This window comes from Colias eurytheme, chromosome 11 (assembly GCF_061535395.1).
Source record: "Colias eurytheme isolate Ceu_HAF_F1 chromosome 11, ilColEury1 Martin Lab GWU primary, whole genome shotgun sequence".
Lineage (NCBI taxonomy): Eukaryota > Metazoa > Arthropoda > Insecta > Lepidoptera > Pieridae > Colias > Colias eurytheme.
The window spans coordinates 8,292,533-8,306,442 of NC_142990.1; the positions used below are offsets into that span (position 1 = coordinate 8,292,533).

Genomic DNA, 13,910 nt, shown 5'->3' on the forward strand with positions numbered 1-13,910 from the left:
CATATTTTAAAAAGCACTTTACCCTCTTCACATTGAAATTAATAGTAATTCTATTGTTTTTTCTTATTATTCTTATTACATAAACAAAATTTATAAAACTAAACAAAGACTAAACATCACACAGTACCGTTATAGTAGTGTCAGTGAAAAAACTTGGAAAAAGGCATCAAACGTTTATTGTAATATACACTGAGGAATACTATAACCACAGATTATAACCAAAACTTTATAGTTGCAGAGAAGAACCATTCTAAGCTGATAATGAGAATTGTGATTGTACGATCTTGTGACTCATATGAGTTAGGTTATAACAAATTCTAAATTAGTATCTATTGATTCGTAATCTATTTCATGATTGATTTTATTTCGTGCTAGCGGTCCGCCCCGGCTTCGCCCGTGGTACATATTTACGTTTTCTCTTCATAAGAACTATCCTCGTACTTCAAGGAATAGAATTATCGAAATCGGTTCAGCCGTTCTCAAGTTATGCGCTTACCAACACATTTTGGGATTCATTTTTATATTATAGATTTATTCTACACTAGCTTACCCACCGCGGCTTCGCCCGCTTTGTCTAAAATCCAATAAATTATATACGAAAACCTTCCTCTTGAATCACTCTGTCTATTTAAAAAAACCGCATCCAAATCCGTTGCGTATTTATAAAGATTTAAGCATATAAAGGGACATAGGGACAGAGAAAGCGACTTTGTTTTATACTATGTAGTGATTAATTGCTCGCTTTATCTTCTTTCTAGGGCGACTTTGTACCCATCAACCGCCTTCATCATTATATCTAACTTGACTCTAATATTTGGTTTTGGGCCTCTCTCTGGTTCGCCTACAATCTTATAATGGCGGAGTATCGTCGCTAGTGTCGTTTTCATAGACATCATGGCGTATTGGTATCCTAAAAATAAAGAAATCTTAGAACATACTTATTTGTTATATTTTAATTCCTCGTCTCTCCATTTTATTTAATTCATTTATATTATATAAATATAAATATTTATTTAGATTATGATGATAATCATGCTCACCTATGCAATTACGTGGTCCAGAGCTAAAAGGCAAGAAGCAACATGGATGTGGCAATTTATTTCTATGCGGCAGGAATCTATCAGGATCGAAACATTCTGCATCCTGACCCCAGTACTTTGGATTTCTATGTGTTCCCCAGATTGACGCTATACAGCCCGAACCAGCGGGTAGTATGGATCCATCATCTAGAAAAATAATATAAAATAATAGGTAGATCCAAAGTTAACACATTTTATTAAATTAATGTTTCTCCCACTTTGAACTTTAATACTCACGTAATAAAGTGTCTTTTTCAATTTTTCGACCGATAAAAGGCACTGAGGGATAGAGTCGCAAACTTTCTTGTATAACTCTATGAAGATAGTCTAGTTGTGACAAATCTTCTCTCTGGAGCGGACGTTCCGTATCACCTAATACTGATTGTAGCCTACAATATAATTTGCAAATAATATACATTAAAGCTTTCACTTTTTAAATTTTACGTCCTTTTGGGTCAATTAAAAATAACAACAACCCTTGTTTTGTTTTTCTTCTTACCGCTAACTAACAATATCAATTTTATAATATTAGTATGGACACGATTGAAACAATTAAAATTCAGTTTATAATAACATCGAAAAGCTTCTGTATAAAACGAGCCTTTTGGAAATTTTCTCTTCAAAACAAATAGGTATTGATACATGAGAACATACTTCCTTTATTTTTCTACTCAATAGAGAGATTGTTGTTAATAGCATAATCAGACAAAAACATTCACAGATTTAATGGTTTTATTAACTTACTCATTATAAACTTTTTCCTGCACATGAGGGTATTTCGCTAAAAGTTTCAAAGTAAAACCAATGGAAACCGCTGACGTATCAGTTGCAGCTATTACCATCATTAAAGCTTCTTCTCGTAGTTCTAAATCGTCCAAACTATGATCTTCTTCATTCATATAAATCAAATGATCTAGAATGCTCTTTACTGAAAGTATATTATGTGTTCCGTTTGACGTCCGTAGTCCATTATGGGAGAGAGTACATCGCCTTTTTCCCCGTGAAGTCGCTAGATGGTGCTAGTTTTAAGCCCGTCACGTGGTACCGCCGCCAGCGCCGCGAGTGGTGGGGGACAAAACTCACCACAGTCCCAGCAAGCCACCAGAAATATTCTCATTGTTGCGTCGTTTTTCAAACCGTACGCAAGTCGTTAGATTATATGTAATTTTAAAATACTGTATTTTAAATTACATATTTAATTTAAATTTAAATAATAATTTTATACGAACTTTCGAGATTGAAGTAGAAAGTTCAGTTTTTTCTTTTTAAATAGTTTTTATTTAAGTCCGTTACGTTTCATAGTGAAATGAATATTCAAGTGTTACCTGCGTTATCGTTATTTCTAACGAATAACGAAAATCGGATTTATTTGAAGTATAAATCTGCAACCACGAGCGTGGCATCGCGACCATAAGTCTATAGCACAGGCCAAGGGCCTACCGAATCGTATCGAGCGTCTTAACAGCGCGTTTTCTACGTGTTCCGAGCTGAGTTCTTCTTGTTCGGGGTCCAGAGACGACGAGGAGCCGCCGCAGCGTGTATGGCGCCGCCAGCGCGCGTTCAGCCGCTCGTGTGCAGGTTTGGGATTTTGTCTCAACACGGTGAGTCATGTTATTAATACATTATACGTAATTTACGATGATTTCAATACAAATCTTTCAACGTTAATGGTTATTACTGGATGTTACGCGTTAGATAACCTATTTTCACAAATATCGGTTTTAAGATAGTATATTAATTACCGAAAGCAGATTCGAAACGTGTTTTGATCTTTTGATTTTATTCCTCCTTGAATCGTATTCGCTACGCGGACATTCTAAATGTATGTGAATTGTGCCTTCCTTTTCCGAATTGAGGGTAAATATCAAAAACGAATTCTTAATCTCGTTAGATTAGAAAATTCATCCGATACGAGTCGAATCAAGTAGAATGTAGTTGCCTATATCTTGTAAGCACAATAGAAATAGGTAAATTATTACGAATTCTTACAAATTTATCAATAATTTTTGCCTGACGCATTAAATTAGTCCGCGACTCTGTGCCTAATTACTGCTAAATTTAAATGCGACTTCTATTCTCTATACAAATAAACTTAACAATTAATAGAGATGCTTTGAAGGGGATTATTGATAAGTTTAAAGTCATATAAAATTCCTCCCGCTGTGGAAAGAATTTTTAACTTACTAACATGATTAGTAGCATATGCAGATAGGCGGATTTGATAAGTTGGTTTAAAACTCGTCACAATCAGTTTTTACCAGTACATTCAATAACCGTTAAGATCGACTTTTTAAGTCGTTTTAAATCATTTCATGAATACAAAAAGAAACACCAAAAGAATAAAAAGGGGGGGGGGGGGACATTTTCAACAAATAAAAGCTCAAATTAATCTCGTCACCCTCGAATACCATGTAATTCGAAAACCAGCCATAGTTTTCACTTAAGAGGTAATAATACTTATTTATTCTTTAACTCTGACATCATACTTTATGTCTTTGAAGATTTAAGTCACTATTGAAAATCAGGGCTTCGTCAAACGAACACCATGACTATTGTTAATCACCCCTTTTCATAATTAAGAAAAGCAAGTTCTGCAAATACAGAGTAATTTTCAATTTCACACCCACTGTTAACTGTGACATGACATACTCAACATAAAATCATAAATTTTTGTATTTGCGAGGCTATCGACTACCCGTACGTATCGACGCCTCCTATATCCTTGTATCACTATTGTATACCATATCGATATTATAATTATAAATACATACATCATAAACGAAGGTCAATTACTTAAGATAACGTATCAGCCCTTCGGGCTAGCGTCAGCTCAAAGAATGTTTGAAGAACCAAGGGACTGTGGCCCTTACTTGGTGATTTACATGGGCAATGATTTGCGTTCACCAGAACAGCATGTACACCACATTGAAACGAAATGAAATGATTTATTTTGCAAGAAATGTGAAAAATTTACATATTATGTTATATTGTTTCATTATTCCGCACAAATCGTCAATTGATTGGCTTGCAGAGACTTTGGAATTGCAATTCAACTCAATTCAATTCGAAATAAAGTTCGTCTCTAACCTACTTTGGAATATCAATCCGATAGAATCTATTCTGACACCCGAGCGTTGCTAAGATTTTCTACGAATGGTTTGGAGCACGGAAGCAAATTTGAAATTGGCGATGGAAATTAAATTGAAAGTGTCAGACGTCAGTGCCTAATAACAGGCTTAATAGCAGGCAGTTGGTCCCTCAAGCAGGCATACCACCTCTTAGGGTTTCTCAACTTTGCAACCTTCATCACCCTCCGGGGAAGGATGCACTGCCTCATGCTATAGCGCCAAGGGAACGCCTCTCGGGGCTTATTACCTTTGCAACCTTCATCACCCTCCGGGGAAGGATGCACTGGCGCACGCTGCAGCGCTACAGAAACGCCTCACAGGCTTATCACTTTTGCAACCTCTATCACCCTCCGGGTAAGGATGCACTGGAACACGCTGCAGCGCTACACGAACGCCCCACGGGCTTATTATTATTTTTGCAACCTCCATCACCCTCCGGGGATGGATGCAGTGGCGCAGCACGCTGCAGCGGTACAGGAACGCCTCTCAGGCCTTTTATTTTGAAACCTTCATCACCCTCCGGGGATGGAAGCACTTACGCACGCTGCAGCGCCACAGGAACGCCTATCAAGGTTTGTCATCGTTGCAAATTTTATTACCCTCCGGGGATCCTTCCCCGGTACATCCTGTACTGACACACGCCACAGCGCTACAGGAACGCCTCTTTGGGCTAATCAACTTTGAAACCTTTGTCTCCCTCCGGGGAAGAATGAACTGCCGCTCTTGTTAAAGATCTAGTTCAAAAACATCTTTTAAAAGCAAGTAAGTGAAAAAACAAGTATAATATCTACCAGCCGTACCCAATTCACAGGATAGTCTTGGCAGTGAATGAAAGGACCTTGGACCCAGTGCCATTGAAATGTTTGCAGTAATAGCTTTCCTAATCTTGACTGTCGAGGTAGTAAGAAAAAATTTTATTCAAAGGCAGAACGAAATCTCTTTGACAAGAGTTATTAGTTTGAATGTTTTAACACTTCACAATCTTCTAGGGCTGTACAGCTAGGAAGCCGAATTCTACAAATAAATTTTAATCACAGCTCAAACAGCTTACGTTATTTCAAGTAAGAAGACAGTCTTAAACAACCGGCTCTATTGCCTCGAGTTCATTATAATAGTACCCAAGTGGAAGAAACCCTCTTTGCACCCAGACCTCAAGAGGCGTGCTACTATCAGGATAAGTCCTCTCAATCGTTCACTGACAAACACGCACAGGTTCAGCTCCAAAGCAAATACAGAACCTACAGCTGAAAGTATGGCTCATTTTGAATAGGTCAACCTGTTGTACACCTTGATGGACAGCTTAAAAATAAACATACATAGACTGCTGGTGGCCACTGACCAGGCTATAAAAGGATGCTAAATACTTAGCTAAATTATGTATAACTGACGGTTTAGTACACTATTCTTATACATAAAATCAGTCGGTTTGTATTAAAATAAATAATATTAAAATTTCATCTGATCATTTAAGCAAACATTACCTTAGGGTATTTCCTTAGCTAGAACAAATCTTTCAAAATTACAAATCCGGAAGGCAAGGAAGGTTATTCAAAAACTCTTATCGAGATATTTTTAAAATAAATCAGCATAATAAAAATAATTATTTAACTATGTGATTTATAAAATTAATAAAAAATTGTTTGCATTTATTAACGCGCAGCTACTATACTATACTGTTATTAGCTTTTGGACGTGTTCTCTATTTATTCCTGTTTACATTGCAATTCAAAACAATGGGTCGAGAGTGAAGACGCGTTTACCTCGCATTCCGCAAGTTAGCTAAATTATTGTCACATATTATGTAAATATGAATCCAGTTTCAAGCGCATTTTCCAATCCATACGAGGTTCTTTGACTAATCTGTTTATTACTACACAGCATCCGGTGAGACCAGCTACAGCGGCTATGATAGGTGGCAGGGTAAAGTGAGCTCTTTTAGAGTCGAGTTTGAAATCTGGGTAATGTTACATAGTTATAGTAGCATCATCAATCTATTTGGAGAAATATCTAGTTATATCTAGATATGTTTATAAACATTATTATTTACTTATAAATTTTTAAAGAATATAATAAATTCGATCACAAGGTGGGATTCGAACCCCCGTCTTTCCGCCACAGGGTGGAATTATTATTATATTATTGTCGTAGTGTATCTAATACTAATCAAAATAGCAGTCATTAGTAATCACAATCGAGATTTTTCAGCCTACTCAGGTTTAAGTGCATATTATACTGATTAAAATGTTGACAAGATATACTTGTAGTATATTTATGGATGTATTTTATGCATGGTATTGAGACAAACTTTCAATAATTATCAAAGTCATGATTTTATACATTATATACTTTATTTATAGGATGTATATAAGCTTTTTGGGGCATTACTCTATCACATTGTTGCATCTTATTTATCAAGCCACCAGGAGATAACAAACAATTCTCTCATAATGGACTACGGACGTCAAACGGAACACATAATATATAAATTTTACCTTAAAATAAAATTTGTATTATGTTTCCTAAGACGTCCGTAGTCCAGATAAGGTCTTCCTGGTGTTATTTTTGCACCATTCATTCCGTATCATTTATGAGACGAACAATGAGAATATTTCTGGTGGCTTGCTGGGACTGTGGTGAGTTTTGTCCCCCACCACTCGCGGCGCTGGCGGCGGTACCACGTGACGGGCTTAAAACTAGCACCATCTAGCGACTTCACGGGGAAAAAGGCGATGTACTCTCTCCCATAATGGACTACGGACGTCTTAGGAAACATAATACAAATTTTATTTTAAGGTAAAATTTATATATTAAAAACCAACATATTTTTTTCATTAATCGTAGATGTATTTTTTGTAATTCTGCTCAACTCTATAAAGAAATTTAATAAATACCTTTTAGGACGTCACTGTTTTCTGATATTTGTTTCCTTTTATTTTGAATCACCTAAAAATTAAATTGTATCAGTAAAATATTATACACATAAGATTCTTGAATCTCCTTAATGAGAAGAGACTTACCTCATCGGCGAAGTCATTCATTATTTTAATATACTTTTTAATACGTTCATGATTAGGATGAAATCTATACAACCAGTTTGGATGAAGCCAGAAGTGGAATATTCTCTGAGCTATATAATTTTGGCCTTCATTGACAGCGTTCAAAAATTTATTATCAGAGTTCTGTTGAGCGCCAATTTTTACACCCATCGTTGTTTCTGTAAACAGCTTATTGATGTAAACATTGTACCTAAGTTAAAAATACTTATAATACTGGCAAGTAATTGTTCGATGTTTCTCGTACTTACCCATAGTAGAATCCAAACTATATGCATTTATAAACGGCCATAAACTAAATTCTCCTGCGTTTATAAATGATGATAACACTGAACACAATTTTTCACTGTTCTCTAGAAAAATGTTGAAAAACGTTGAAAGTATCTTTGGGTTGAATAAAGGCATGATCATTTTTCGACGTTGCTTCCAAATAGGTACTAAAATAAAAATACATTTAATTAAGGACATTGTTGACTTTGCATAAATAAATTTAATGTATGTGAAGGTCCATGTTTTTAATGTCTGTGAAATAAAAATTAAACATAGAAGTTGAAACATATTTTTTGTGTATTTATTTTCTTGTTTTTATAACCAGAACATAATAGACAAAATTTACCTGGGGCAAAGACTGAGCCATTTCCAATGACTTGCCACATAAATCTATAAATATCGTCCTTCTCTAGACTGGACTTGAGAACTGTTTCGAGAACTGGAGCCTCTGTTACCACTGCAATACAATTGCACGCCTCATAAGCGAAGCGTTGAGGTAGGTACTACTGTCACTTCGCGCAAAACATCTGATTTTTCAAACTTAAAATGTCTTTATGTATCATACATTGCACTTGTAAGATTATACATACACACACATATTAAGAAAAAACACTATTTTTAACGTTCATGATATTTTTGATGTCATTTTTGTTATTTAAACTAGTTAAAAAACAGTTTAAAAAAGTTCTGTCTTGGACGTCCGTGTGTCTGTATGTGCGGATCCTTTTTCTTGTTAACACGATAGCGACCGAAATACTTTACTAATCGAGTCTTTTTTTTTCTCTTACGCTTGAGTATGCTCAGGAATAGAACCCTTTCATTTTTCAGGGTCTGATTCGATGTGGTTTAATTGTTATTAAATAAACAAAAATAATAATTAAAAAATATTTATTAAAAAAAAATTATGAGGCGTGCACTTTTGGATTTTCCAAATTATTTTGAATTATTTTTATTAATTACTTTAAACATAATAAAAGAAACACAGTTTAGTGGAATTTTGTATTTGAATTGGATCAATAACTTGTGTGAGGCAAGAATTTACTAGAAGTAAATGATTAATTGGTACCATATCCGTGACTTTGATATTAAGAAAAGCATAAATTGATTTAATGCTTTTCTAATCATATTTTGATTTCATGTTACTATATTCTATTAAAATGAAAGTATATTTACCAAAATACAGCAGAGGCCCAAACCAACTAGCAAGTACCCCACCATTGTTCATACTCGCATAGCTGGAATTTTGCATTACTTCTAAAATATCTGTAAAATAAATAACAAGACAAAAAAATACTGAAGCATTTAATAAAACGAAAAGTACCTACTTCATTAATATTCAATCGAATTCATTATAAAGTCACTCTTTTTTTAAATCGAACATCATCGAACTTTTTTTTTTCTTTGACGTCAGGACTTAAAGATGTATACATACAACTAGCTGTTGCCCGCAACTTCAACCGCGTGGTAAAAATAAAATTTTATGATACGAACTTTCCTCCCTTATTACCTTTCGGGATAAAATTTATCAAAATCCTTTCTTAGCGTATACCTACATCCTACATCATAGTGGGTAGGTATACCAAATTTCAACCCGTTCGGTCCAATAGTTTGTCTGTGAGTTGATAGATCAGTCAGTCACAGTATTAATTCATTGTCGTCATATTATGAGTGGGAACAAAGATTCAAGGTTATCGGGCAAAAAATTACAATAAACTAATAACGATACGTGATACTACTTCGTTTTCGTATGAGTTTAATAATTGGCATAATAAAAACGTGACACTTACGTTCTGTAGAACCTACAAGTGAATATGCAGCTCCAATGATAGGCAAGTTATTATCATCTATAGGAAATTGATTAGCAAGTTCATATAAACGTTTTCTTCTCAATCTAAACACATAATATGAAATCAAAACAGCAAGGAGTGACAACCAAACGTACATTTTTGGCTCTTGTATAGGCAATGGTACAAACAGATGTAGACGAAGAATAACAAACGAAATATGCTTTTATACAAAGTATACTTTCTTGGGATTACATAAAAATATAGAATTACATGCATTTTTATATTTGCAGGTGGAAACTTGATGAATAAAAATCGAAATCATGCGCAATAAAAAGCATTCCATATTGATAGAAGGTGAACCAAAGGTGAACGTAATATTTTGATTTTTTTTTATATATTAACATTATACATAAATTTTATATATAAAACTTTCCGTTCGTTCGCGTAACGTTCTATAATTTTTTTTTATGCAGGTAATGTAAATAGTGTGGGAACCTTTCGTATTAATTGCAAATGCTTTATACTACGTCGGTCGGTAGCGTGTACCTTATAATCGGCCAAAATAGCATGTCAAAGGTCTTTCACACCAAACCCACATTACGATATTGTGATGTCATTAGACCTATAATTAAAAAAAAACAAGTTATTTATTAAAGGACGTACACCAAATTAATTGACCATACAGTGTTCTTAAGGTTTGATACTTGGTTGTATCACACGTTAATAATTATAATGTTTCCGTGGTTGTATTTATTATGGTTTTTAATATTATGTTTTTTTGTGAAATCACATATTCGGAGACACATTTTGGCTTTTCGAATATATTCCACTAAGAAAAATTTACCGCTAATAGGAGCCATACTTCATTTTTCCCACAATGCAGAACGTAAGTGTTCATTTTTAATATAATATTTCCTACACAGGACCGGATCTCAAAGATTTTTGGGATATAAATAATATTTACATAATTGAATCCCGCCTACAATTTTTACATTTCAGATAATATGGAAACATTGCAAGAAATGAGTCAAGAATGCTCGGAAAATGGTGGTATATTAAAATTTTGTCTCGGTCCTGTAATATTCTTGAGTAAGTAAATAGCTGTTTAGTCTAATGTATGATATCTTAAGTATAAAAATAATAAGCAAAATGTATCTACACTAAAATAAAACGTAACGGCCCAATGAAATCCCATATTTCAGCAATATCAGTGCAAAAACATTATGTGAAGAATAATAACATTACATTCAAATAGGTTTTGTCTGGATGAACTCATAAGAACATTAAAAAGAGATATCTATAATAATAAAAAAAACATTATGTGAAAACAATAACATTACATTCAAACAGTCTTTGTCCAGCTGAAGTCCTATCCTATAAAAATCAATAAGAGCCTAAATCGTTTAGCATTTCAATGAAACTTTATTCTTGCAGTGATGACAGATCCTTTGAAAATAGATGTGATTTTAAAGAATCATCTGGAAAAAGATAATGTCATGAAGTTCATCAGGTCTGTAATTGGTAATGGATCATTGTTTGCAACAGGTAAAAACACGAGACAATTTTATAATTAATAGTATTTTTGGTATTATTTTAATGAACCTCAAACTAATTTTAAAATATAGCACTCTATGATTATGAGTCGTGAAGTATCTATATTTGTTGTAGTACCAATATGGCGTCGTCGAAGGAAAACCATGATATCTACTTTAAGTCCTAAAAACGTAGCCAATCATTTTGAAACGTTTCTGAAATTAGGTAAAAAAGTTGCTGAAGATATTGCTCATGTAACAGTAAATAAAGAGCCTCATAGCTTATGGCCGTATTTCAATTATTTTTCGTTTGATGTTATCTGTGGTAAGTTAAATTTTTATCCCTAAACAATGATAATATTTTATATAAAATCAGGTATGTCCATCAGTCCACCCTGGCTTCGCTAATGCACGTTAGGATTAATACCTACCTATCCCATGGTGAAATACATAATAATATTCTAAAGTAGGTCCTGTGGATAAGCGCGTTCAAACAAACAAATTTTTCAGCTTTATGTCATTACGTAAATTACTGCTAGAATTTAATGCATAATTTTTGACTTTTGAGTACATTATAATTTATTTTCTATCAAATCGAAATATTACTATTTACAGAAACGGCAATTGGCACCGATGCTATTAAAAACCTCTATAATCATAAAGAAACATTTTTGAATTCAATAATGGTAGTAAAAGATTATTTATCTACAAGAATACTTAGCTTCTGGCTTCATCCTGATTGGATCTACCGTTTTCACAAGAACTATGCTAATGGCGAATATCACAAAAATACCTCGTTTTACTTTATTGAGCAGGTAAGAAAGCAAAGAAATCGAACTTCGCCAACTACTACCAGCTGTGAACTATAAAGTCATTTTTGGTCCTTCAATATTATACGTCGATTCTATTAAATTTTTTTTTTAATTAATTAATTAAAAGCATTTTAATTAAAACCACTTTTAATTAAAAGCATTTTAATATTTTTTATAATTTCTTGTAAATATTTTTAACTCTTTTTACATTATTTTCAGGCTATAGAACATAATCTCCGCAGTAAAATTACGGAGAAACAAAGCGATTTTAGTTCGAAAAGCGACCGCCTTCACAGAAATGAATACAAGAAAGTAAAAGAAACGATTTTCTTAAACCACTTAATAAATTACTCCAGACGAAAAAAAGAATACAATAATATAGAACTTCGAGAAGAACTTATGGCAATATTTTTAGCAGCAACAGATACGAGCTCAATTGCATTGGTTTTTGTATTAAAATTATTGGCAAAATATCCCGCAGTACAAAAGAAAGTGTATGAAGAGTAAGTATTGTTTTGGTTTTCGAGTGTAAGTATGTATGTATATTTCTTTGGTACGCCCTACGGCACAAGCCGCTAGACGGATTTTAACTATGAGTTGTCAATACATTGTAATCATCAGAATTGGTGGTAGTGGCATAGGCCACGTAAATTAACAGCACATTAGCAGTACATTAGCAGTTTCGTATTTTGTTTTGATTCTTATTTAACGTGAATTATAATGCAGGTTATATTCAACGTTTAAAGATCAAGATATGCTGCCAAAGAATAAGGATGACATTTTAAAACTTGCTTATTTGGACTGCGTTCTCAAGGAAACTCTAAGACTGTTTCCTCCCGCGCCATTCATTGTTAGAAAAATAAACAAAGAAACTGTATTACGTAAGTGTATTTGTAAACTGTTCTTAAAAACTGTTAGTATTCAGAGTTTTATTTATTGTATTTCCTCTATATCGTATTTTTTTCATATATGCCATTACAATCAATATTGTATGAAACGTACAAAACTCGATTTTTTTTGGTTTGATTCAATTTTTCAGATATTTACTATAATTGTCAAGTTTTCAACTTATGGTTCTTCAAAATTGTATTTAAATATAAACATTAATTTATTCTTAAATTGCAGCGAATGGAACAATCTTACCGGAAAATAGCAGTGTAGTGGTATCTATTTGGGGTCTACATAGAAACAAGAAGTACTGGGGACAAGATGCAAACTCTTTTGATCCCAATCGATTTCTGCCTGAACGCTTTAAGAATATTCCACCTGGTTGCTATATACCGTTTAGTTATGGGCCTAGGAATTGTCCTGGTAAAGTGTACTAATATTATAAAGATAAAATGAATAGTTGCGATCGATACTCACCGATTTAAAAATTAGATAATCTACTACATCTTTACCGAGTAACAACAATGAGTAGCTTACCTAAATATTAGCAAGTCATATTTTAAATCGGTTCAAACTGAGTGAAGATGGGTAGAGCGGCTAAACGCTTCTTGAAATTCAAAAAATAATCACTCTTTTCATATTTCAATTTTATTTTCTACAGGTTATGCATTCGCCATGATGTCGATAAAAACAGCTTTATGCGTGATTCTCAAAACCTACAGAGTTCTACCAGATCCTGAAGATGGACCAATACCGCACATAAGAACCAAGTTTGATATCACTATGACTTTAGTGGATGATAAAGTGGCTCTAGAAAGAAGATAATACTTTTGTAATACTTAAGATACAACAATACCAAATATATAATTTAGTAAATTATGAATGTCAATGTGTGTAATCTTTTGCTATTACCGTCGCGTCGTCCTATATCACAAATTATGCTGATTTTAAAAACATAACGTCTCGGTTACATCAATTTTTTTCACTCTTAAAAATATCTTATATTATTATCTCTGAAAAATGAAAAGATAACATTTTATTTGGCCTATAATGCATTTGCAGAAAAGTCAATTAATTACTGATCATCTACATTATAACGTTGACCAACATTCCTTTGCATAAAGAAATAAAAATAATATTGAAATATATCAAAACGGAATGCTACTAAATTTCTTCTTTATTCTCGTTGTTTTCTTGGGCATTTACACGTATAGATGTTTCTGCTAAAATGCCTGGTTCATTTCATAAATTTTTATTAATGTGGCAAACATCGGCGGCGAGTACCAACCCTAACCTATTATAGCTATACAGCTAGCTATTATATTTTATGCCTAAAGTTGACTTTTATTAAGGAGTGAACC

At 33.5% G+C, this 13,910-nt stretch overlaps 2 protein-coding genes across 2 annotated transcripts; one reads left to right on the forward strand and one right to left on the reverse strand.

Annotated features, from left to right (window-relative positions):
- Positions 1-682: 682 nt before the first annotated feature.
- Positions 683-9,474, reverse strand: LOC149904731 (cytochrome P450 4C1-like). Its single transcript, XM_090107089.1, has 10 exons — positions 9,318-9,474; positions 8,704-8,793; positions 7,877-7,987; positions 7,512-7,697; positions 7,225-7,421; positions 7,099-7,150; positions 1,824-2,007; positions 1,317-1,468; positions 1,041-1,226; positions 683-910 (listed from the first exon to the last, which is right to left on the reverse strand). The coding sequence occupies exons 1-10, from the start codon at positions 9,472-9,474 to the stop codon at positions 744-746; spliced, it is 1,482 nt and encodes a 493-aa protein (XP_089963215.1). The 3' UTR covers positions 683-743.
- A 551-nt stretch (positions 9,475-10,025) lies between these two features.
- On the forward strand, positions 10,026-13,398 carry LOC149904732 (cytochrome P450 4c3-like). The gene is made up of 9 exons (XM_090106763.1): positions 10,026-10,203; positions 10,317-10,406; positions 10,752-10,862; positions 10,986-11,174; positions 11,465-11,664; positions 11,881-12,164; positions 12,388-12,542; positions 12,787-12,972; positions 13,211-13,398. The coding sequence occupies exons 1-9, from the start codon at positions 10,050-10,052 to the stop codon at positions 13,372-13,374; spliced, it is 1,533 nt and encodes a 510-aa protein (XP_089962889.1). The 5' UTR covers positions 10,026-10,049; the 3' UTR covers positions 13,375-13,398.
- The last annotated feature ends 512 nt before the right edge of the window (positions 13,399-13,910 follow it).